This window comes from Chiloscyllium plagiosum, chromosome 16 (genome assembly GCF_004010195.1).
Source record: "Chiloscyllium plagiosum isolate BGI_BamShark_2017 chromosome 16, ASM401019v2, whole genome shotgun sequence".
NCBI lineage: Eukaryota > Metazoa > Chordata > Chondrichthyes > Orectolobiformes > Hemiscylliidae > Chiloscyllium > Chiloscyllium plagiosum.
In genome coordinates this window covers 7,416,253-7,440,771 of record NC_057725.1, presented here as the reverse complement: position 1 = coordinate 7,440,771, position 24,519 = coordinate 7,416,253, and the positions used below count along the sequence as shown (strand labels likewise).

At 42.1% G+C, this 24,519-nt stretch overlaps 1 protein-coding gene across 8 annotated transcripts in view; it reads right to left on the bottom strand.

Moving 5' to 3' along the window:
* Positions 1–24,519, bottom strand: part of ano5a (anoctamin 5a) — a 201,600-nt gene that overhangs the window by 118,843 nt on the left and 58,238 nt on the right. For 4 of the 8 annotated variants that reach the window (XR_006313884.1, XM_043705403.1, XM_043705405.1 and 1 more), the window contains 2 exons: positions 24,339–24,409; positions 10,432–10,485 (listed from right to left, as the gene is read on the bottom strand). Coding sequence is in view for 5 of the 8 variants with exons in the window: in XM_043705403.1 (XP_043561338.1) it covers positions 10,432–10,485; positions 24,339–24,409 (125 nt within the window). In the remaining 3 variants the exon portion in view is untranslated. The remainder of the gene's footprint in view (positions 1–10,431; positions 10,486–24,338; positions 24,410–24,519) is intronic. The other 4 variants (XM_043705406.1, XM_043705407.1, XM_043705409.1 and 1 more) reach the window with 1 other exon arrangement.

The window sequence follows — 24,519 nt, the reverse complement described above, 5'->3', positions numbered from 1 at the left end:
CTCATTGTCTAAAAGGGTGGTAGAAGGTAGGAACCATCAAGACACTGACAGAGCATTTAGATGAGTGCTTGAAATGCCATGGTATACAAGACCATGGGCCGAGCGCTGGAAAATGGGATTAGAATTGATGGATATTGGATGACTGTCTCAGACACAACGGTCTGAAAGGCCTCTTTCCGTTCTGTAATATCTTTAGGACTCTCACTACCTTTGCCTGAAGTGATCTACCCTTCATCCTGTGATCACAAACTGCTTGTTCTAGGCCTCTTTAACCAGGGCGAGCATCATCTGTGTTCAGTCTGTCAAACCCTATCAGACTTGGGGTGGCACAGTGGCTCAGTGCTTCCATTGGTTCGATTCCAGTCTCAGGCGCCTGTCTGTGTGGAGTTTGCACATTCTCCCCGTGCCTGCCTGGGTTCCCTCTGATTGCTCAGGTTTCCTCTCACAATCCAGACATGTGCAGGTTAGATGAACTGGCCATGCTAAATTGCCCATAGTGTTCAGGGATGTATAGGTTACGAGCATTAGTCGGGGTAAATGTAGGATCATCCGCAAGGGGAATGGGTCTTGGTGCGTTACTCTTCAGAGGGATTGGTGTGGACTTGTTGGGCCGAAGGGCCTTTTTCCACACTGTAGGGATTCTATATTCTTTAGAAAAGTGAGAGGGGACGATATTGAAATGTAAAGTATCTGGAAAGGAAAAGTTAAGAGGGATATGGGCCAAATGCAGACAAATGAGACTAGTTCAATTTTGGAAACTTTGAAATATTGGGCCAAAAGTCCGTTTCCATGCCCTATGAGTCTAAAGTCTTGTGAATATAGGCGCAATTGACTCAATCTCTCCTCACATGACAAACCCGTCTTCCTAGTAATCAGTTTGATCTGTAACTCACCATGGCAAGAATATTGGTTCTTAGATAAGGGCAACAAAACTGCACACAATATTCCAGGGATGGTCTCACCAATTCCCTGTACAAGTGCAGCAAAACATCCTTGCTACCATATTCAAATCCTCATGTAATGAAGGCTAATATGCCAGTTGCCTTCTTAACTCTTTGCTGTATCTGTATGCTGTCAGTGACTGGTGTGTAAGGACACATTCCTACATCAATATTTCCCAGCCTACCAACATTTAAGCCATACTCTGATGTTCTGTTTCTTCTTCCAGATGGATAACTTCATATATCCACATTATACTGCACTTGCCATGTATTTGCTCATTTACTTAAATTTATCTAAGTTATCCTGAAGCCTCTTTACTGCTTCACCACTTCTTGCAATTGCTCTGAGTTTTGTGTCATTAGCAAATTTGATTCCCTCATCCAAACCTATTCTGAATAACGGGTTCAAGTCCCTAAGGTACCCCACTAGCTATCACTCATCATTGTGAAAAAGACCCATTATTCTCACTCTCTTTCCTGTCTGCCAATCAATTCTCAACCCATGCCAGGACATGATTTCTATCTCATGTGATTTAATCTGGTACTCTAACCTCTTATGTGGGACTTTATCTAAAGCTTTCTAAAAATCCAAATACACCATATCCACTGGTTCTCTTTCAGCTATTCTACTTATTATATCTTCAGAAATCTCCAGTTGGCTTGTCAAACATGATTCCCTGTACATAAACCCATGTTAACTTTGTTGAAACTTGCTGACAGTTTCCAAGTGTCTTCTTATTACATCCTTTATAACAGTCTCCAGCATTGTCTTTACTTCTGATGTTCGGCTAACTGTTCCATGATTCCCAATTATTCTCCTACCATTCCTTTTTAAGATTGAGGTTACATTACCATTCTCCAATCTGCTGTGACAGTTAGAGAAACTGCAGATTTTTGGAAGGTGACAAGTAACACTTCCAATATGTCCATTGCCATCTCTTTTAATCCCTGGGTTGGTTATAAAGTGCTGGGGATTTATCAACTTTCAGTCCCATTAATTTTTCCAGCAAAATATTTTTTATGACTACTAATTCATTTCAATTGTGCCTTAATAAATGCTTGCTCCTCTATCATTTCTCGGAAGTTATGTCTTTTGCAAAGTAAGAACTAAATTGATTGCTTAATGTCTCTGCCATTTCCTTGTTCTCCATTATTAATTCTCCCATTTCAGACTTTAAGGGACCTACACATGTCATCACCCATCTGTTTCTTTACATACTTCTCGAAGCTTTAGCAGTTCACTTTTATGTACGTTGTAAGTTGCAATTGATATTCCATTTCATCCTCTGCAACAATCCCTTTGTTCTCCTTTGCTGAATTCTCAACCTTGTTGATATATAGCCTCAAGCTTTCACTGGCAACTTTACGTGAATCCCTTCAGTTTTAATACAATCCTTAATTTATTTTGTTAACTATGGTTAGGCTACTTCCCCTGTTGTTTTTTTGCCTCAGGAAAAAAAAAATGGAAATCTGTTGCAATATAGTTATTCATTCCTCAACTATTAGACATTGCCTACCTACCATCATGCTTTTTAATCATGTTGTCTGATTTATTCACCCCTCCAAAACTTTGAGCTTTCATTTGTTAGATTTAGAACCTTCGCTTTGGATTGGACTGCTTCATTTTCTTTCTTAATTAATAATCATATTATGTTATGATCACTCTTCCTTAGTAAGGATCTCTCGCAACAAGATGAAGAATTAACGCCCTTCTCATTACACAATATGAAATCTAAGTTATCCTGTTCCCTAGCTGGTTCCCCAATATATTGATTTAAAAACAAATCTTACACACACTGCAGGACTCCCATCACTGGAACACAGTGTGCTGCTGCCTCGTCTCTTGAATGGGAATGAACTCAGCAAGTGCTCGCTGTGTCAATCTCATCGAACTGATGGGGGTGGGGATGGGGGAGCGGGAGGCTTCAGCAATGCTGCAGGTCTCTTCCACACAAGGGTGTGTCTGCTCAGAAACAAACCCCGAGACAGAGAGAGGGAGCAAGGCAGGCAGAGCGAGGAAAAAGGAAACTTCAGAGTCTCAGAGGAGAGGCATTGAATCAGTTATCCGAATAATCAGTATCCAAACAAAATAGTGCCCGCTCATCTCGTTCGGACAATTGAGGTTCCTCTGTATTTGCTAATATGGTTTGCTAGATCATATGTCGAAGATATGTAGATTAGACTGTAGCACAATTGCTCCATATAATAAATTACCTATTTAATGCCATCACTATTTGATCACTACTGTTTAGAGACCTATAGATAATCCTCTTTAATGTTTTTCATCCCCTGTTCTTTTGTGTTCCACTCAGACTGATCTTACTTCTTGATTTGCTGCACCTCACTTTTTAAAAATCTTTTCCACATTATTGCACTATTAGCGAGTTTTGAGAAGATTTGTAGTTCAGGCTGAGGTTCTGAGGTAATATGATCAGTGAGCCTCCAGTGAAGCACTGGTATTAGTGACCCACTTTCTATTTGTGTGTTTAGGTTTCCTTGTGCTGGTGATTTCATTTCCTGTGGTGATGTCAGTTGTTGTGGTGCTGCCATCTGCTGTTCTTTCTCTCAGAGGGTGGTAAATGGGATGCAACTCCATGTGTTTGTTGATAGAGTTCCGGTTGGAATGTTATAGACTAGATTTAATTAGATTACTTACAGTGTGAAAAAAGGCTCTTTGGCCCACCAAGTCCACACCGACCCACCGAAGCTCAACCCACCCATACTCCTACCCCTACATTTACCCCTTATCTAACACTACGGGCAATTTAGCATGGCCAATTCACCTGACCTGCACATCTTTGGACTGTGGGAGGAAACCGGAGCACCCGGAGGAAACCCACGCAGACACGCTTCAAAGAATTCCCTGGTTTGTCCTAGGATAGATATGTTGTCGCAGTCGAACACGACATTGGAAAAACAGGTAGAAAACTAGCCACCAGGATACATGAACATCAACTAGCCACAAAAAGACATGACCCACTCTCACTAGTATCACTGCATACAGATGAGGAAGGCCACCATTTCAACTGGAACAACACAGCAATCCTAGGACAAGCCAAACAGGGACATGCACGAGAATTCCTAGAAGCATGGCATTCCAACTGGAACTCTTATCAACAAACACGTCGACTTGGACCCCATTTACCACCCTTGGAGAAAAAGAACAGGAAATGACATCACTACAGGAACTGACATCACCAACACAAGGAAACCTAAATATGTAAATAGGAAGTGGGTCACTCACACCAATGCTTCACCGGAGGCTCACTGATGATGATATCTAGTATGGTGACAAAACGTCTGAAAATGAACCTTCCAGCTCAGCGAGCAAACTTGCATCCAGAACTATTGCACTATTTCATCCTTTACTAACAATGCTTCTCAACCTTCCTTTCCTTTTTGCTCATCCTTCCTAAACATCATTTATTCCTGAATGTTCAACTCTCCATCTTGGTTAACCTATAGTCATGTCTCCATAACTGTAACTATATTAGACCAGTTTCCAGCTACCATGCTGTTAATTCATTTACCTTGTTTATAATACTCCAAGCATTCAGTTACAATGCCTTTAAATTTGTCTTTTTAACATTTTTTGTACTATGGCTATATTTGCTATTAGTCCAGGCTTCCTTCATCTTCTACTTTTGGGTTCCATTATTCTACAGTTCATTCCTAATTTTTTTTTGACTCCCTGCTCGGGTTCCCGTTCTCCCCACCACCCCATTCCAGTTTAAAGCCTCCGTCATAGTACTAGCAAATGTCCCTGCAAGTATATTGAGCCCAGTCTACTGGTGTGATTCCCTAGAACTGATCCCAATACTTCCAGCAGATAAATCTCACTTCCCTACAACATCTCTCCAGCCATATCGTTAGCTGGTCTATTATCCAGAGTCTGATCTTACTCGCATGTGACACAGGGTAATCTTAGCACGTGACATTGACAGCAATGCTTTAAGGTCCAACTTTTTAATGCAGAAAGTGAGCATAAGGTCAATAATAGAAATCTAAATGACATATTGCCTTTATTGCAAGTGGATTGAAATACAAGTCAAGGCATCAAATGGACACAGCTTTGTTTAGGCAGCTAGTTTTGTTACCACTTGATCGATCATTTCTTAGGACAATGACCTGAGCAATCAGAGTCAACCTGCCTGATTTGAAACCTAAGTTTCTTGCAGTTAACGGTCAATCATCATTCCTGATGAAGGGTTTTTGCCCAAAACGTTGATTTTCCTGCTCCTCGGATGCTGCCTGACCTGCTGTGCTTTTCCAGCACCACTCTAATCTTGTCAACCATCATTACCCATTTCACAAAACAGCAGAAATTTCTGGACAAAGCTCAACAGGTCTGGGAGTATCTGTAGAAAGAAAGCAGAATGAACATTTCAGATCCAGTGACCCTACTTCACAGCTAAAACTTGTGTTCTGAAGAAGTCTTACTGGACCCGAAATGTTAATTCTATTTGTTCTCCACAGGTGCTGAGTTTCTCCAGCAACGTTTTTTTAAAAAGTTATTGATTTCCAGCATCTGCAGTTGTTTGTTTTTTTTTGTTTAGTGATTGACTATTGCTTCCTTCATCACAACAGCTCTACTCATAAGAGACCAATCAGTACTAACTCTCATATTGTATGAATTTTGATTTTTCCATTTATTGATAATCCTGTAGACTATTCTGATGAATAGAAAATGAAAAGCTTCACAAAATACATTGTTCTCAGCAATATCTCAATACCTACATGACCCTGGGGATACAATGGCCTAGTAACATTATGACTGGACTATTAATGCAGAAAATTAGGTATTGTTCTGTAGACCCAGGTTCAAATCCTGCCAAGATGTCAGAATTTGATTTTATTTCACTAAATATCTGGAATTACGAGCCCAAAGATGACCATGAAACCACTGTTGATTATCAGAAAATCACTAACGTCCTTCAGGGAAGGAAATCTGCCACCTTTACCTGGTCTGGCCTATACTCCAGACTCTCAGTAATATAGGTGAATCTTAAATGCCCTCTGAGGTGGCTGAGCAAGTTGCTCAGCTGTACCAATACACTGTATCAAAAGAGAGACGTACAGCACAGACTGCAGTGGTTTTGCAAAGCAACTCACCACCACCTTCTCAAGGGCAGCTAGGGATGGGCAATAAATACTGGGCTGAAAATGTGTTGCCGGAACATCGCAGCAGGTCAGACAGCATCCAGGGAACAGGAGAATCGACGTTTCGGGCATAAGCCCTTCTTCAGGAATGAGGAAAGTGTGTCCAGCAGGCTAAGATAAAAGGTAGGGAGGACCCAACGCCCCTCCCCCAAGTCCCTCCTCCCTACCTTTTATCTTAGCCTGCTGGACACACTTTCCTCATTCCTGAAGAAGGACTTATGCCCAAAACGTCGATTCTCCTGTTCCCTGGATACTGCCAGACCTGCTGCGCTGTTCCAGCAACACATTTTCAGCTCTGATCTCCAGCATCTGCAGACCTCACTTTCTCCGCAATAAATAGTGGCCCTGGCAAATATACTCACGTTTCCAAGAGGAAATTTTAAAATTGCTTTTTTAAATGAATGAGTGATAGTTATTCAAAACCAACTTTTTTCTTTGAAACTGTACTTTCATTTCTCTCTTAAGTGGTGACTAACTTACCATTTTGATGGTCGCTTTTTAAAAAAAGGTTTCTAGATATTCAATGTTTTCTTTTTTATATATTAAAATAAGGGAAATGATCAAAATAATATGCTGTGTATGGTGCTTTTCATTTGTAAATATCCCAACTGCTTCAATACTTATTTCTTAACATGTATAGTCACTATAATGGTTGGACGATGTGAAAGAATAGAACTTTCTTCATTGATACACTGTAACTAAATTATAACAAACTATCCAGACTTCAGCACAGATCGAATATTAACATGGAAACACATTCGACTATGTGCGACAGTGGAAACAGACAACACAAAGTAGGCAGCTGATTTTATATTCCCCCCAATTTTGATTTTCATTGAAGGCAAGATGATGGTGACTTAGTATCATTTTATACAATCTCACTTATACCGCATCTTTCCCGATCACAGGGCATCCCAAAGGTATTTCCAGCCAAGAAAAAAGTACTTCTAAATAGAGACAACAGGAATATGACTGAGAGTTGCTTATTTTTTGTTTCCATTAATTCATAGGATGTGGCTGTTTTAGGCAACGTGTATTAACGATCCCAAGGACATTTTCTAGGGACTTACTGGTCTAAGCAGTAAAGATACTCTTCACGGTGTTCTTAAGTGGGGTGCTGCAGATATTTTGAATCAGTGACCAAAAAGTGATCAATTTAAAAGTTAGGATGGTGCAGGACTTAGAGGGTGACTTGAGTCAAAAAGTGTGGTGCTGGAAAAGCACAGCCGGTCGGGCAGCATCCGAGGAGCAGGAGAGTCGGCGTTTCGAGCATAAGCTCTTCATCAGGACCGCCAACCCTCCTGCTCCTCAGATCCTGCCTGACCGGCTGTGCCTTTCCAGCGCCACACTTTTTAACTCTGATCTCCAGCATCTGCAGTCCTCACTTTCTCTTCAGAGGGGGATTTGCATGTGTTGGTCTTCTCATGTGTTTTTGATTAGAGGTTACAGATGGTAGAAAAGCTCCTGTAACAGTGTATGTTGTTGCAGCGTGTGCTGTATACAGTGTGCACAGTACAGCCACATTGCACTGGGCATGGAGCGAATGTTTCAGCTGGTGGCTGGTGGCCAATGATGTGGTTACACATAAATATACATACGAGCAGGAGGAGTCAGCCACTTAACCCCAAACCCCTTGAACTTGCTGAACCATTTAATAAGATGCTGATGGATCTGACTTTAACCACAAATCCACACCCCCAACTCCTTTACAGTTGACTGTGGAATGCTGGAGGAAAAGAGGTGTCCATGTTTATTAAGGTGGCCAATGATGGTGCTCTGATTGGAGGTAAACTAGCCATTACATAAATATCTAAAGCTTCCATGCAGGTGAATTCATACAGGCTTACAAATTAGGAACAGGAGAATGCTACTTTATGCCTTGAGTCTGCACGGAGTAAGATTATAATGAAAACTGAAAGAACTGTAGATGCTGGAAATCAGAAACAAAAAAACAGAAAGTGCTGGAAAATCTCAGCAGCATCTGTGGAGAGAAAGCAGAGTTAGCATTTCGGGTCCAGTGTTCTGAAGGAGGGTTACTGGACCCGAAACGTTAACTCTGCTTTCTCTGCACAGATGTTGCCAGACCTGCTGAGATTTTCCAGAAATTTCTGCTTTTGTTTCTGAAAAAAGACCGTGGCAGATCGGATTACTCCGCATTCCCAGTGACTTCCAACAACCTTCCACTCCCTTGCTTATCAAGAATTGCTCATCGACCAGCTCGCCCATAAAAGTGTTCAAAAACTGTTTCTACCACTTTTTAAGGAACAGCGCTCCAAAGGCTCACAACCCTCTGCAAAATAAAATCTCGTCTCTGTTCTACATGGTATTCCTATATTCAGGAGTGACCCAGAGTTCTAGATTCTACCATAAAAAGAGATGACTTTATCCTGGATATTGTTGCGTTTCAGGATGGAGTTGCAGAAGCTACTTCCCATCCAGTCAAGTGGACAAAATTGTATCACATTCCTGACTTGTGCCTTATTGATGGCCAAGATACTGTGGGAAGTCAAAAGGTGAGGTCAATGTAGGATCACCAGCCTCTGAACTGAACCATAGCTATATGTATTCATCAAGGAGCAGTGGTTAGCTGATCTTAAGTCAATGAGTTCATTCACTCCCATAGCAATGTTCTGGAATTAACATGCTTAGCCAACAATAACCACAATCATTTTTTAGAATAGTTAGCAGGAGGAACAGATGTGCAGCATATTTTTTAAAACGTTAAGAGGTCGGAAAGTTGAGACATACAAAAAGGACTTGGGTGTCTTCGTCAATAAGTTACTGAAGGCTGACATGCAACTTATTATTAGGAAGGCTAATAGAATGTCAAACTTTATAACGAGAGGATTGGAATTCGGCAATAATGGAGCCTTGCTTCAACTATATAAGAGCTTGGTTCGACTGCACCTGGAGTACTGTGTGCAGTTTTGGTCTCCTTACCTCAAGAAGATCTTATTGCCATAGAGGGAGTGCAATGAAAGTTCACCAAACTAGTTTCTGGGATGGCAGGACTGTCTTATAAAGAGAAATCAGGCAAACTGGGCTTGTATTCTCTCGAGTTTTAAAGAATGAGAGGTGATCTTATTGAAATGCACAAAATACTTAAAGCAATAAACAGTGGGACACGGTAAGGTATTTCTCCTGGTCAAGGAGTCTAGAATCACAAAGCAAACTTCAAAACTAGGGAGATGCCACTCAAGTTTGAGATTAAGAGAATTTATTTTTTAGTCAGAGGGTTGTGAACCTTTGCAATTTTCTCCCATGGGTGCTCAGTCTTTGAATATATTTACGGTGAAGATTGACAGATTTTGGATTAGCAGTGGTGTTCATGGCTATGAGGATCGATTGACTGAGAGACATTCAGCCATGGTCATATAGAGTGGTGGAGCAGGGTTTAACAAGCTCATGCTAACAGTTCCATCATCAGAGCTGAAGTGAAGTGTCAGTTGATGAAGAGTCATCTAGATTTGAAACGTTAGCTTGCTCTCTCTCCATGGTTGCTGTCTAACCCATTGTGATCCCCAGTGTTTGTTGTTTTCGGTACAGATTCCAGCATCTGCAGTGACTTGCTCCTCAACAGCATCACGGTTTATTCTAGCCATTGCAAGATTTCCCCCATTCCTGCTGGGTTTGGTTTGACTACTGGTATGTTGGTGCTGCATCTGGGCCAGTCACTCTCACCTCATCTCTGGTATTCAGCTCTTTATTTAAAATTAGAAGAATGTACTAGTAAAAACTGGAGCTGAGTGGTCTTGGGAGAACTGACCCAAAAATCGGTGAGTGGATAATTGATGAGGAACTGCTGCTTGATAGCACTATTGCTGAATAGTATCATCCGTCTGTTGATAATGGAGAATAGACAGTAGCATGAGAATTAGATTTATCTGTGGCATTTTTATGGAGAGGACATATTTGGACAATGGGTATCTGCCATGATGGTAACTACACCAGGACAGTTTGGCTGAAAGCACCATTGTTTTTGGAACACGTCACCCTGGATGTTAATAGGGATCAATAGCTAATGCTACACCCAGGGCAAATCAACCATATCTTCCTATCACCTGGAATGAAATAAACCGACAGTTGACTGACACCAATGACTGTGCAACTCTCAGGAGAAAGACAATCCCAGATTTTTGAACACTTACTTGTTTGCGAGTTCAAAATAAGCCAAAAAATGACGTTCTTTTGACATTTTAATAAACTGAGGCACCAACACAGACAAGAACCATGGTCTAGGTTAACAACATGCACTACATTTACAGAATGAGTGTGCAGACACATGCAAACACCCACATGCAGACCGATGTACCTAACAAATGCTGCTTACCACCTTTGTCGGACCATGGATGAGAGATGCAGTCTCTGTTGTTGTGCTTAGCACCTGATGAGTACACCAAGGAGAGATTTGCATGTTAGATCAAGCAAGCATCCTTTCAGGTTATACAGCTGTAAACTGGGTTAATAAATCAAATGTAACTGGAGCACGGGTGTGCCAGCATGCCAGTGAAAGTAGCACATAACTGAACAGCAGTGGTGGTAGCATACATGCGAGTGTCGGAGGAATGCTGTTTCACAGAGTGGTTACACCATAACTCCTTGTTTACTGATGCATTAAACAATTAATTGCAGGAAAGTGAGAGAAAAGTAATTAAAACAAAAAAACTTTCCAAAGATATAACACCATTATTGTAACAGTAATTGAAACAAACTTCAATCAGTTTCCTTGGGTTAGAGGGGTGGACTTGTCAGTTTTTTTCCCTGTAGACCAGTTCCTAACATGGAGTAGAACAGTCCAGGATTAATTACAGCACAGAGTTACCACCAACTGGATGGTTAACAAGGCAGTTGTTTGACTGACAATTGAGACAATCAATTGTATGTCTTTTCCATGAATTATAATCAATTACATTTCTATTCTCTACAAATCTAGCAGTAAAACACTCTTATCTTTGGCTCACTACAAATAGAGATATTATTTTGTACAACCACACTGTGTACCCAGATCAGAATCATTCAAATATGATTTTAATTGAATTCCCTCTGCTGGAAACTGCCAAAGTCAAAATGGGTAAAATGCTTAATGATTGATGGCGGTTCTGAGGAAGGGTCACCGGCCCAGAAACATTAACTCGGATTTCTCTTCACACGTGCTGCCAGAACTGCTGAGTTTTTCCAGCAATTTGTGTTTTTGTTTGTGTTTAATCACCGTACCATCAATCACATGCTGGTTGGTTTAGGTTACAAAAAAAAGCTATCCTCAAATTGGGTTCTTCTTTTCCCTTTACTCATTAGCTTACAAGTCAGTACTGTAACGACAACATTTCTTTTGGACTGTGGACTGTGAGCAATGTGAGCAAAAGATACTGCTTTAAACCAAGGAGACTGTGTAAAATGATGTTGCAACTTTTAAAAAGAAAGTTACTGGATTTCTCCAGGAGTTGTAACTAGGAAGAACAGTGAGGGAACATTCAAGACAGAATGATGTTGCTTGTGCATTTGCACTGAGACAGATTTGTGATTGGCTTTTCAGTCGGGATGAGTTGTCGTGTGCTCAGGAGGGTTTAGTATGGTTACAATCACTTGATTAGTACCTGGATGTAGAGACAATACAGTAGAAATACCTATCATTCTCTCCCTGTGTGGAGAAGGGAAAGAACATTCTGAATAAGGTACTTTTAACGGGGATGTGCAGAGGGAAGAGAAGTGGTGGGGGGAAGAAAACTATCTTCAGAGGCATTAAAAGGGCAAATCCTCAAACAGTGAATGAAAGACTGAGAATCAGGTTATTGACAACTCTTGTATCATTAGCAGAAGAATAAGCCATGAATCAAAAGAAAATGACTCATTGGTGTCTGTGATCGAGACTAGTGCCAGAAATGTGCTTCACTGGCTGCCTCCCCAGCCACAGTATTTGGTTCTTGTCTCTTCATGTACCTGCTTGCATACTTATGGGAATTTTAAGGAAAGGGTTCCATTTGAGGCAGAATTATAAATTAGCAATTCAATTTATCTAATTTTTGCCTTGGTTTAAAAACTAATTTGATTATAATAAATATTTGTTTCTCTGTTAATTGAAAAAAATACAGCGTGCAGATTCTTTTAACGTGAATTAGACAGTTGGGTAAAATTGGGCAACTTAATCAGATTGTCACACTCAGAAATAGAAGAGCTTGATTATTCCTGATGCATTGAACGATGGCAATGACACTGTGCTAATTTTCAAACAATCTTTACTTTGAGGGCAAGATTTTCCAAGCAACATTCTTTCCAACAGTGAGACAGCCACTGATGGGTTAAAGAGACCGTTAGAAATAAGCTGACTGCAAATCCAGGATTGAAAGGAACATGGCTTTTGTGTTGGGAGTGTGATTGATATCTGAAGGGCAATCCACCTACCTTACCCTTTTAAACTAAGTAGTTTGCCAACAAGACAAAGTTTGGCCTCAGTGCCATCACTTTCTAATGAAAGAAGCGCTTTATCCTTTGGAATTTGCTGAAAGCTATTTGATCAGAGTTTCCTCATCTCAGGAATGTGTTATTAGTCAGCTCTGGTTAAAAGCTGAGCAATGTGCCTGTTCATTCCTTCCTCATTGCCTTTAACACTACATTCTAACCGAGAGGAGCTGCACTACGTCAGTGCTGTGCATGGAAATACAGCGCACTGGCAGCAACTCAGCAGACGTCTGCACATTTCACAGTCATCTGATCCCACGCTCCCCCAAGTAAAAATACCGCACTCTGAAGCAATTCTGTTTCTTCAGACAGACAAACCTGTTCAAAAAGGCATCTTAGTGCCCAGCTTGAGCCTCCTCAAAAGAACACAGGGCAATGGAAATAAAATGCAGCAGCGCAGCCCCTTGTTAAATTCCATTTATTAAAAAAAACGCCCCAGCTTCAACAGATTGCTCCACGACATGCTTTGTTATTATTTCAATTACTGGGCTTTTTCTTGGAAACGCATTCTAGAGGAACGGATATTTTTAATCGACCTCTTTGGAAGTGTTCTTATAGACCTGTTCTACAGGTGGTTTTATAGGGACACTATCACTGCACTACACGGATTCCTATGAGGCTGGCATCTTCTGCATATCCATCCATTTGAACATCCATGGCTTCTCGCAGATAGTTTCTAAATCAACCTGTTCAGAGACATTATTAATGGAGCAGGTGGGGCTTGAAACTGGGCCTCATGATCCAGGAATAGGGCCTCTACCACTGCACCACTTGAGTTCCATGGCATCTGATCTTTGCTCTTGGCAGATAGGACCCATCTGCTGGGAGAACACTGTAATACAAATTACATAATGGGAACAGGAGTCGGCCATCAAGACCATGGGTCCCTTTGTCTTTCAATCATGGGAGTTCCCAACAAGGGGCAACACTGCGATTGGTCTTTCAGGACAGAGATGAGCAGAATATTTTTCTCAGAACGTTTTGCAACTTTGGACCGCTTAGCCTTAGATGAAGGTAGAGTTAGGGTCAGGTCACTGACTATGTTCAAGGTGGATACACAGACAGATTCTTGTTAGCCAGGGGAAGCAAAGGTTGCCAGAAGCAGATGGCAAAATGGAACTCTCAACATAAGCAATGCACTGAATACTTGAGTTGGGAGGTCACATTCGGGTTGTGCAGAATATTGGTTAGGCCACTTTTGGAATATTGTGTTCAATTCTGGTCTCCCTGCTATAGGGAAGATGTTGTTAAACTTGTAAGGGTGCAGTAAAGACTTACAAGGATGTTGCCAGGGTTGGAGTGTTTGAGCTAAAGGGAGAGGCTGAATAGGCTAGGGCTGTCTTCCCTGGAGCGTCAGAGGCTGAGGGGTGACCTTATCACAGTTTATAAAATCATGAGGGTCATGTATAGGATAAGTAAACAAGGTCTTTTTCCCAGGATAGGGTTTAAGGTGATTGGGGAAAAATTTAAAAGGGACCTAAGGGGCAGCTTTATCACACAGAGGGTGGTGCATGTGTGGAATGATTTGCCAGAAGTAGTGATGGAGGCTGGTACAGTTACAACATTTAAAAAGACATTGCGACAGGTACACAAATAGGAATGGGTTTAGAGGGATATGGGCTAAATGGAACTAGATTAATTTAAAATATCTGGTTAGCATGGATGAGTTGGACCGAATGGTCTCTCTCCATGCTGTACATCACTATGATTCTATGACTTAGATCACCCATGATCTTATTGAATGGTGAGCCGGCTGGAGGGGCTGAATGATGGCCTCTTGTGATGCTCTGGGTACTTGGGTTCGAAACTCGCCATGGCAGATGGTGGGGAATTGGGTTTCAATTTTAAAAGTGCTGTTGCTCCTACATGGACTCTTGTGAAACAGTGTTAGTGTCCCTACCTCTGAACCTGGAGGCCTGGGTTCAATTCTCACCTGCGCCAAATATGACATTGCTGAACAGGTTGATTAGAAAATATCTTCTGGTTTTCCCTTTGAGAGACCTACACTTTTAAAACTGACCAAAACCCTTCCTGATGAGAATATGTTTGTACAGGTTTATGGCTAATCTGATTGCACTTTCTCATCTATCACACATATCCTTTAATTCTCTCAGTGTTTAACAATTAATTGACCTCAAGGCTGAGTATCTGGAGTCCCCAGGACACAGAATTCCATAGATTCAAAACTCCAAGTGAAGAAATGCCTTTGTCTTGACTGGCTGACCCATTTTCCTATACCCTGCTAAACTGCCTTAACCAAAGTCTTGTGAAAATTGTCCCCTTTATTCCATGCATAGACAGTGAGACCATAAAATGTAGGAGTGAAAATAGGCCATTTGGTCTATCTAGTCTCTTCTGTCATCAATGAGATCACGGATGATTGATCATCTTCAACTCCTCAGCTAATATTCATCAAAACCCATTAGTGACTCGTGAGAACATACAGTGATAGCCTTGCTTCCACAAAGAGGTCCTTGTTATATTGGAGCTCTCTAGACTATTGGCCACTGGAGTTTAAAATCTCACAAACTGTCCATTATCAACCACTAAATCTTTCGCCTTTCACAGAAAGCATTTAGGCAGGGCTTTTTAAGATTGAAATAATTAACGTGCAATGCCATGACTGCCAGAAGGTATAATACATACATAAAATTAGATGATTCGATCTTGTTGGAGTAATAGGTTTCTTATTTTCTGCTGCCCACATCATCTCTCTAAATTTGCTTCTGGGTCATGCAATCAGCTTGATTATTGGATGTTTTAGCTGTATTTGGCTATTGGTGATGTACACACACAGTTGAAACTTTATTGCTGGAACAGCACAGCAGGTCAGGCAGCATCCAGGGAACAGGAGATTCGACGTTTCGGGCACAGGCCCTTCTTCAGGAATGAGCAGAGAGTGCTCATGAAGAAGGGCCTGTGAAGCAGGCCCTGAAGAAGGGCCTGTGCCCGAAACGTCGAATCTCCTGTTCCCTGGATGCTGCCTGACCTGCTGTGCTGTTCCAGCAATAAAGTTTCAACTTTGATCTCCAGCATCTGCAGACCTCACTTTCTCCTCGAAGATGTACACACACACTATCACCAGAATGGCCTCATCTTGGGATGAAACTTCTGCAACTGGGATCAACCCAGAAGACAAATTACAGAACCATTCAAGAAAAAAAGTCCCTCTTTTAAATTGTTCTGTAAAAGATAGTGGTGTCGAGGCAGAAAAGGTAGCTTGACTGTGGATAAAGAATTATTCAAATCAGCCCTTAGCAACCTTTCAATTAATCCATGTAGGCATTGCATAGAGACTGTTGTGGGTGATCAATAGGATAGGGTAGGGGGCAGTTTGTTGGGTAACTAGAGGTCATGTGCCTAAACTTCCAAGACTGCATCCAACCAAAGTTCTTAACTCTAACAGTCACACACTTGCATATCTTTGAAAGGAAATTCTTCTTCATTTAGTAGATCCCCATGTAGCAGTGAAAGGCAAGTAGAGATGAGATGCTGCAGGAGCCAAACACTGGCAGAACTGTAGGTAATAATCCCTGTGAATGCCCAGGGATTAAACCGTGTGGGTTAGAGATTCTCTTGTAGCCCTATCTGCTCATAACTTCTTCATTCAAACGAGTTGGAAAACGTGCTACGATAAGATTCATCCTGATTTTGGTGATGTAATTGAATACTGCAGAAGTAAGATTCTAGATTAGAGTGGTGCTTGAAAAGCACAGCAGGTCAAGCAGCATCCGAGGAGCAGGAAAATCGACGTTTCGGGCAAAAGCCCTTCATTAGGAATAGAGGCCTGTTTTTATCTACTGCAGAAGTAAGCAAATGGACAGCAATCCCTGTTTGACCGTATAAAGGAGGGGTAGTGGGGTTGGGGAGGGAGAGAGGGACAGAGAGAGAGGGAGGCAAAGAGAGAGAGAGAGGCACAGACAGAGAGCGGAATCTTGTTGGGGCATTGGGGCATCACCCCTGATGGTTGCAGAAGGATAAGGGGCATGGCCTCTACTAGGCAAGGCCCCTCCACCACCTTGAACCAGGAGCCACTTGGGCAGTGGTGAAGACAGACCAACTGACCATCCCCGGAAAAGAGGAGCCAGGTAGAAAGCTCACTTACTGAGAGCGACCGGCCAATCAGAAGGTGGCAGGTCCCATACTCGGGACCACTGCACGGGAGGTGGAGGCAGAGGCTGCTGCGGGAGGGCGTGAGAGTGAGCATGAGAGAGAGAGAGAGAGAGAGAGAGAAAATGAGAGACAGAGACAGAGAGAGAGAGAGAAAAAGAATGAGAAACAGAGCGTGAGAGGGACAGAGCGAGAGAGACAGTGAGAGAACAAGAGCGAGAAAGAGATTTATGTGGAGAAAGCAGGAATATGTCATAAGGATAGATGACCAGCTCTGATCATACTGAATGGCAGAGCAGACCCAAACGAGCTGAATGGCCTACTCCTCTCGAAGTCTGTGAGAGATGCCACAGACACTACTAGAGAACTGAATGTGATTGCCTACAATCTACTGATGTAAACAAAGTCATAGCAATGTACAGCATAGTAACAGGCCCTTTGGTCCAACTTGTCGATGCCGACCAGATATCCTAAATTAATCTCGTCCAATTTTCAACACTTGGCCCATATCTCACTAAACCCTTCCTATTCATGTCCCCATCCAGGTGTCTTTTAAATGTTGTAATTATACCAGCCTCCACTGCTTCCTCTGGCAACTCATTCCATATATGCACCACCCTCTGTGTGAACAAGTGTTACATGACATCAGGAGTTTAAACACCTTATTTAAATGACAAGAATCATGCATTCTCAGGAACAGTGCACGTGTACATATCAGTCCAGAGATACTCCCTCCAGTACCTCAGTGTGCAAGAAGCAGGACTGCCTTAGAGCAGCAAAAGACAAAGCACAGACCATCATGAAGCAACAACTGTTGAAGTAGAACAGCTGGGGAAATGTTTATAGCCTCAGGGCGAACAGACAAGATACATGCACGGAGTCAAAACTAAACTAGACTCCCAAATACAGAGTGCGAGAATGTGGAAGACTGCTTTCAAATGACAGCGGGGCAGGCTCACATGCAAACAGTCTTCCAATATAACAAGCTGGGCTCAATCAAACTAAATTCTATCCCCTGCCTCTCTCAACAAAGCTGAATAACTTTTAGACATTGCTAAGCAGCTGAAAACTAACTGTTATATTTAACATGTCACTTGCTGTTGGTTAAACCAAAAGCAGCTGTGGCAATTTTCATCCTTCAATAGTCTGACTAGAGCTTTATCTGTGCACACAGCAGTGGATTGGAATTTACAATCTTTGACAGTTTCATTGAAGTTCGGAAAGAGTAAATACTGCTTATTTCAGAATAATGAACAAGAATCAAAGGGTTTATTGCCTCAGCATTGTGCCGATGGCAGCATTGTAAGAAATGCCTCCTGCGGCTAACATTTGACAGTTGATAGTGCAAGAAACATTGATAATCCACCAGGACTCATTTTTGGAGTCCCCAGCAGACTAGACTTTCAGATCTTTAGAATCTCTGAGCAATTAGGGAGAAAACCCACAGAGACGTTAAAAAAAAAGTACTTCTTTAGACTTCCTTTGAACACGTTCATTTATTTGTTTTCAAAATATTGGAGTTGGGAACTTGTGTGGCTTTACTACAAGCAAGCTAGAATAAGGACAAAAAAAAACACATGCACCTTTAAAAAAGTTACCCGAGGCAATTTGAATACTGGGTTAAAGAAGCTTGATGAGAAAGATGATTATAGTGCTATCATACTAGAAGCAGCTAGACTGTGAAGAATGGGATGGGAGACTCTGATCAGTCAGGTATAACCTGTTTAATAGTCTCAGAGAGGGTGCAGAATGGTCTCAAGGTGGAGTGGGGCCAGCAGGAGGTCATTGCACACACTGGAACCAACGACATAGGAAGGGAAAACGTTGAGATTCTGAAGGGAGATTACAGAGAGTTAAGCAGGAATTTAAAAGGGAGGTCCTCGAGAGTAGTAATATCTGGATTACTCCTGGTGATACAAGCTAGTGAGGGCATGAATAGGAGGATAGAGCAGGTGAACAGGAGAAAGTGAGGACTGCAGATGCTGGAGATCAGAGCTGAAAATGTGTTGCTGGAAAAGCGCAGCAGGTCAGGCAGCATCCAAGGAGCAGGAGAATCGACGTTTCGGGCATGAGCCCTTCTTCAGGAATCAGAGCAGATGAATGCATGGCTGAGGAGCTGTTGTATGGGAGAAGAATTCACATTTTTGGAAGTCCTTTTGGGGTAGAAGTGACCTGTACAAAAAGGATGGATTGCACCTAAATTGGAAGGGGACAATTATACTGGCAGAGAAATTTGCTAGAGCTGCTTGGGAGGATTTAAACTAGCAAGGTGGGGAGGGGCGGGGAACCCAGGGAGATAGTGAGGAAAGAGATCAATCTGAGTCTGGTACAGTTGAGAACAGAAGTGAGCCAAATAGTCAGAGCAGGCAGGGTCAAAGCAGAGAACAAGGTAGGACTGCATTTTAAATTAAACTGCATTTATTTCTATGTAAGAGGCCTAACAGGGAAGGCAGATGAATCAGGGCATGGTTAGGAACATGGGACTGGGATATTATAGCAATTCCAGAAACATGGCTCAGGGATGGACAGGGCTGGCAGCTTAATGTTCCAGGATACACATGCTACAGGACGGACAGAAAGGGAGGCAAGAGAGGAGGGGGAGTGGCATTTTTGATAAGGGATAGCATTACAGCTGTACTGAACTTTTCAAACATAGACTGGGACTGCCATAGTGTTAAGGGTTTAGATGGAGAAGAATTTGTTAAGTGGATGCAAGAAAATTTTCTGATTCAGTATGTGGATATATCTACTAGAAAAGGTGCAAAACTTGACCTACTCTTGGAAAAAAAGGCCGGGCAGGTGTCAGTGGGGGAGCACTTTGGGGTCAGTGACCATAATTAGATTTAAAATAGTGAAGGAAAAGGATAGACCAGATCTAAAAATTAAAGTTCTAAATTGGAGAAAGGCCAATTTTGACAGTATTAGACAAGAACTTTCAAAAGGTGATTGGGGGCAGATGTTCGCAGGTAAAGGGACGGTGGAAAATGGGAAGCCTTCAGAAATGAGATAACAAGAGTCCAGAGACAGTAAATTCCTGTTAGGGTGAAAGGAAAGACTGGTAGGTATAGGGAATGCAGGATGACTAAAGAAATGGAGAGTTTGGTTAAGAAAAAGAAGGAAGCATATGTCAGGTATAGACAGGATAGATTGCGTGAATCCTTAGAAGAGTATAAAGGCAGTAGGAATATACTGAAGAGAGAAATCAGGAGGGCAAAAAGGGGACATTAGATTGCTTTGGCAAATAGACTTAAGAAGAATCCAAAAGGGGCTCTTCCAAATACATTAAGGACAAAAGATTAACTAGGGAGAGAATAAGGCCCCTCAAAGATCAGCAAGGCGGCCTTTGTGTGGAGCCGCAGAAAATGGGGGAGATACTAAATGAGTATTTTGCATCAGTATTTACAGTGGAAAAGGACATGGAAGGTACAGAATGTAGGGAAATAGATGGTGACATTGTGAAAATGTCCATATTACAGAGGAGGAAGTGCTGGATGTCTTGAAATGCATAAAAGTGGATAAATCCCCAGGACCTGATCAGGTGTACCATAGAACTCTGTGGAAAGTTAGGGAAGTGATTGCTGGGCCTCTTACTGAGATATTTGTATCATCAATAGTCACGGGTGAGGTGCTGGGCGACTGGAGGTTGGCTAAAGTGGTGGTAAGGACAAGCCAGGCAACTACAGACCAGTGAGCCTGATAGTCAACATGGCTTTGTGCATGGAAAATCATGTCTCACAAATTTGATTGAGTTTTTTGAAGAAGTAACAAAGAGGATTGATGAGTGCAGAGCTGTAGATGTGATCTATACGGACTTAAGTAAGGCGTTCGACAAGGTTCCCCATGGGAGACTGGTGAGCAAGGTTAGATCTCATGGAGTACAGGGAGAACTAGCCACTTGGATTTGAGTTTTTTGAAGAAGTAACAAAGAGGATTGAGGAGTGCAGAGCTGTAGATGTGAGCTGTAGATGTGATGCGTTCGACAAGGTTCCCCATGGGAGACTGGTGAGCAAGGTTAGATCTCATGGAGTACAGGGAGAACTAGCCACTTGGATACAGAACTGGCTCAAAGGTAGAAGACAGAGGGTGGTGGTGGAGGGTTGTTTTTCAGACTGGAGGCCTGTGACCAGTGGAGTGCCACAAGGATTGGGTGCTGGGTCCTCTACTTTTTGTTATTTACATAAATGATTTGGATGTGAGCATAGTATTGAGTACAGAAGTTGGGAAGTCATGTTGCGGCTGTACAGGACATTGGTTAGGCCACTGTTGGAATATTGCATGCAATTCTGGTCTCCTTCCTATCGGAAAGAGGTTGTGAAACTTGAAAAGGTTCAGAAAAGATTTACAAGGATGTTTCCAGGGTTGGAGGATTTGAGTTACAGGGAGAGGTTGAACAGGCTGGGGCTGTTTTCCCTGGAGCATTGGAGGCTGAGGGGTGACCTTATAGAGGTTTATAAAATTATGAGGGGCATGGATAGGATAAGTAGACAAGGTCTTTTCCCTGGGGTCGGGGAGTCCAGAACTCGTGGGCATAGGTTTAGGGCGAGAGAGGAAAGGTATAAAGGGCAACATTTTCACACAGAGGGTAGTACTTGTCTGGAAATGAGCTGTCAGAGGAAGTGGTGGAGGCTGGTACAATTGCAACATTTAAAAGGCATTTGGATGGGTATATGAATAGGAAGGGTTTGGAGGGATATGGGACGGGTGCTGGCAGGTGGGACTAGATCAGGTTGGACCCAAAGGTCTGTTTCCATGCTGTACATCTCTATGACTCTATAATTTTTCTGAGTCTGTATGGTGAGGAAAATGTTCCAATTGGATGTTTAGTCCCAAGTGGGAATCACAGAATTCCATGACAGAGGGAGGACACCATTCACAAACCTTCATGTCTTTATTAGCTTTGTGAGCATTTTGACTTAATGCCAATCTCATGCTTTTTCCCATTGCCCTGCACATTGTTTCTACTTCAATAATCATACATTAAGCAAACATAGTGCATGGATAGCACGGTGGTTATCACTGCCACCTCACAGCACCAAGGACTTGGGTTCAATTCCAGCCTCAGTGGAGTTTGCACAATCTCCCCGCGTCTGCGTAGGTTTCCTCTGGGTGCTCCAGGATCCTCCCTTAGTCCAAAGATGTGACAATTAGGTGAATGGGCCTGTGGAATTCATTGCCACGGAGTGCAGTGGAAGCCGGGACGCTAAATGTCTTCAAGGCCGAGATTGATAGATTCTTGTTGTCTCGAGGAATTAAGGGCTACGGGGAGAACGCTGGTAAGTGGAGCTGAAATGCGCATCAGCCATGATTGAATGGCGGAGTGGACTTGATGGGCCGAATGGCCTTACTTCCACTCCTATGTCTTATGGTCTTATGGTCTTATCGGCCATGGGAAATTACCCTTGGTGTCAAGGGATGTGCAGGTTTGGTGGATTAGGTATGGGAAGTGCAGGGATACAGTGATGGGGTGAGTCTGGGAGGGATGCTCTTTGGAAGGTCAATATGAACTTGATGGGCTGAATAACCTGCTTCCACACTGTAGGATTCTATGAATACTTTCAGCCCACTTCCAGGCAGTGTGGTCGTAACCCAAACCACTCTCTGTATGAGCAAATTTTCTCACCTTGCCTTTGCTACTTTCGCAAAGGCATTTTAAAAGTTTGCCTTCTTGCTCTCGATATCTTTATGAGTTGGAATAGTTTCTCCCTGTCTACTCTGTTCAGATCCCTCATGACTTTATAAACCTCTATCATGTTTGCTCTCACTCTTCACCTTTGGATGGAGGATAGTGCCAACTTATCAAATCTATTCTCAAACCTACAGCTTCCCATCTCTGGACCTGTTCTTATAAACCTCTTCTGTGCTCTCTCCGATGTGTTCATAGACTTCCCAAAGAGTAGCAGCCAGGGCTATACATAATACCCCACTGAGGCAAAACTATCTAAAGTAGTTTTGTTTTAATGATTACTTTTCACAAATTACTTCAGCCAGGATGTACCAATTCATCGTTTCATGTTATCAGTCGATTTTACAGATCAGGCATTCCCCTCAGATATGTATAAACAGAGATGGCATAGGCTGAGAAGGAAGATCCTGTCAAGATCATGCATTTTATTTTTCTGTATTTCTGAAGTGGGAAAACAACTGCTTCTAAAACAAAATGTGTTGATGGAATGCTACTCTTCTTGAAAGCAAGCAACCAGACACTCATTGTCAGTGCTATTTACACAGCTTCTCATTATAGATTCATGGAAGCCTGGTTGGAGAAAGGCTGGAGCCAATGGCTCTGTAGAAATGGAGCAGCAGGTGGCAACAAGTAGCTGATTGGTCTGAGGACGAGTGACAAGTTGTCAATAAAATAGATCTTCTGCCTACCAACAACAATGTGATTGGTTTCCAGGTAGCTGAACAGCTTTGGGGGTGTAAATATTTGGCAAAGTCATTGGATTTCTGCAGGGACAGAAGCTCTCTCTCTTTCCTCTCCAGTAAAAATAAACTTAAGCCTCATTTTACCCTCAGCTGTTGATAGAAGCCTGTGGCACTGAGCCAGTAAGTCAGAGACTTCACACATGTGAACCAGCAACCCTGCACCTTCAAGCAGATACAAGTTCCCAGAGAAAGAGAATCAAGGTGCAGCATTTCCTGCCAACCCAGAAGGTCCACCTCAACAAACCATGTTAAAAAGGACCATTTCTGCTTTCCCAGACTTCCCCTCTGCCCAGAACACCCTTTTGTCCTCTTCAAGTCTGTCCCAGTGTGAGAGTAGTGAGTGTTTATAAAGGGGTTAGAGTAGTGGGAGTTTATAAGGGGCATTAGAATCACTACCAGTAGAGTTAAACATTGCTAGTTCCTAATCGTTTATTGATAGTTTGAATCTAATTATTTGTGATAACTAGTCAGTCATTCTTGTTAAGTACAGAAACCAGGTCTGTGCTTTTTATCAAACTAGAAAAAGGGCAGGCAAATTGGGTTTTTTTTTGCATACTTTTACAAAACATTTCACTGATGTGAAGACTCAGGAGCAGTAGGGATTGATTTCCAACATGCTACCTCCAATGAGGCATGAGAAAGGTGTGAACTGGAGGGGTTTTCTAGTTATCCAGGAATAAGTCTGAACGGGAATGGAGAATGGTGTGTTTCTGTTGGTTGAACGTTAGCCAGACTATTATACACACAAATTGTATTCGATGCCTGTCAAAGTTTCAAAGGAGAAACCCTTTGCAGGAAATGCATTTTTTCATCATTCATACTGGTAGAAAATTTATACATTAATTCTTATCAATACTTTTGTGTGCATTAATTTGCAAGTCATATTTCACATTAATGTTATTGCCCAAAACATTTTAAAACAAACCTCATTTTATTTAGGACACAAGGGTAAAAGGAACAAAATTAAAAAAACAACAAACTTAAGTCACTGTAAATGCTACCGATACACAATAGGTCCAACAGATCAGTACAGAAAGAATGTCAAGGCTATCATTTTGAACACACACATTCACATACACAGTCACAACTAACTGTTCACTGGATTCAGTTTGTTATGTCTTACCCTTCATTTTCAGCATTTCTTGCTTTGTTTTTCCCCCAGTGTTGACCTTTCTACCAGCATTGCCATTCTACAGAACTTGTAATATAGAGAGATACAGCACAGATCAGGAAAACAAGGTTTACCTCTGAATTGCCAGGGATTTCTCCTTCTCGGCTACTGTTGGAAGGATCATAGTAAGGTCCGTTATCTTCCCCTAAAATATAGAGGGAACAGAACGAAGAACGTGAGTTTTTTTACCAACACAAACTGAATGTTGTTGGTGTTTCAGAACACGATGAAGGAAATCTTTTCTTTCAAAAAGTT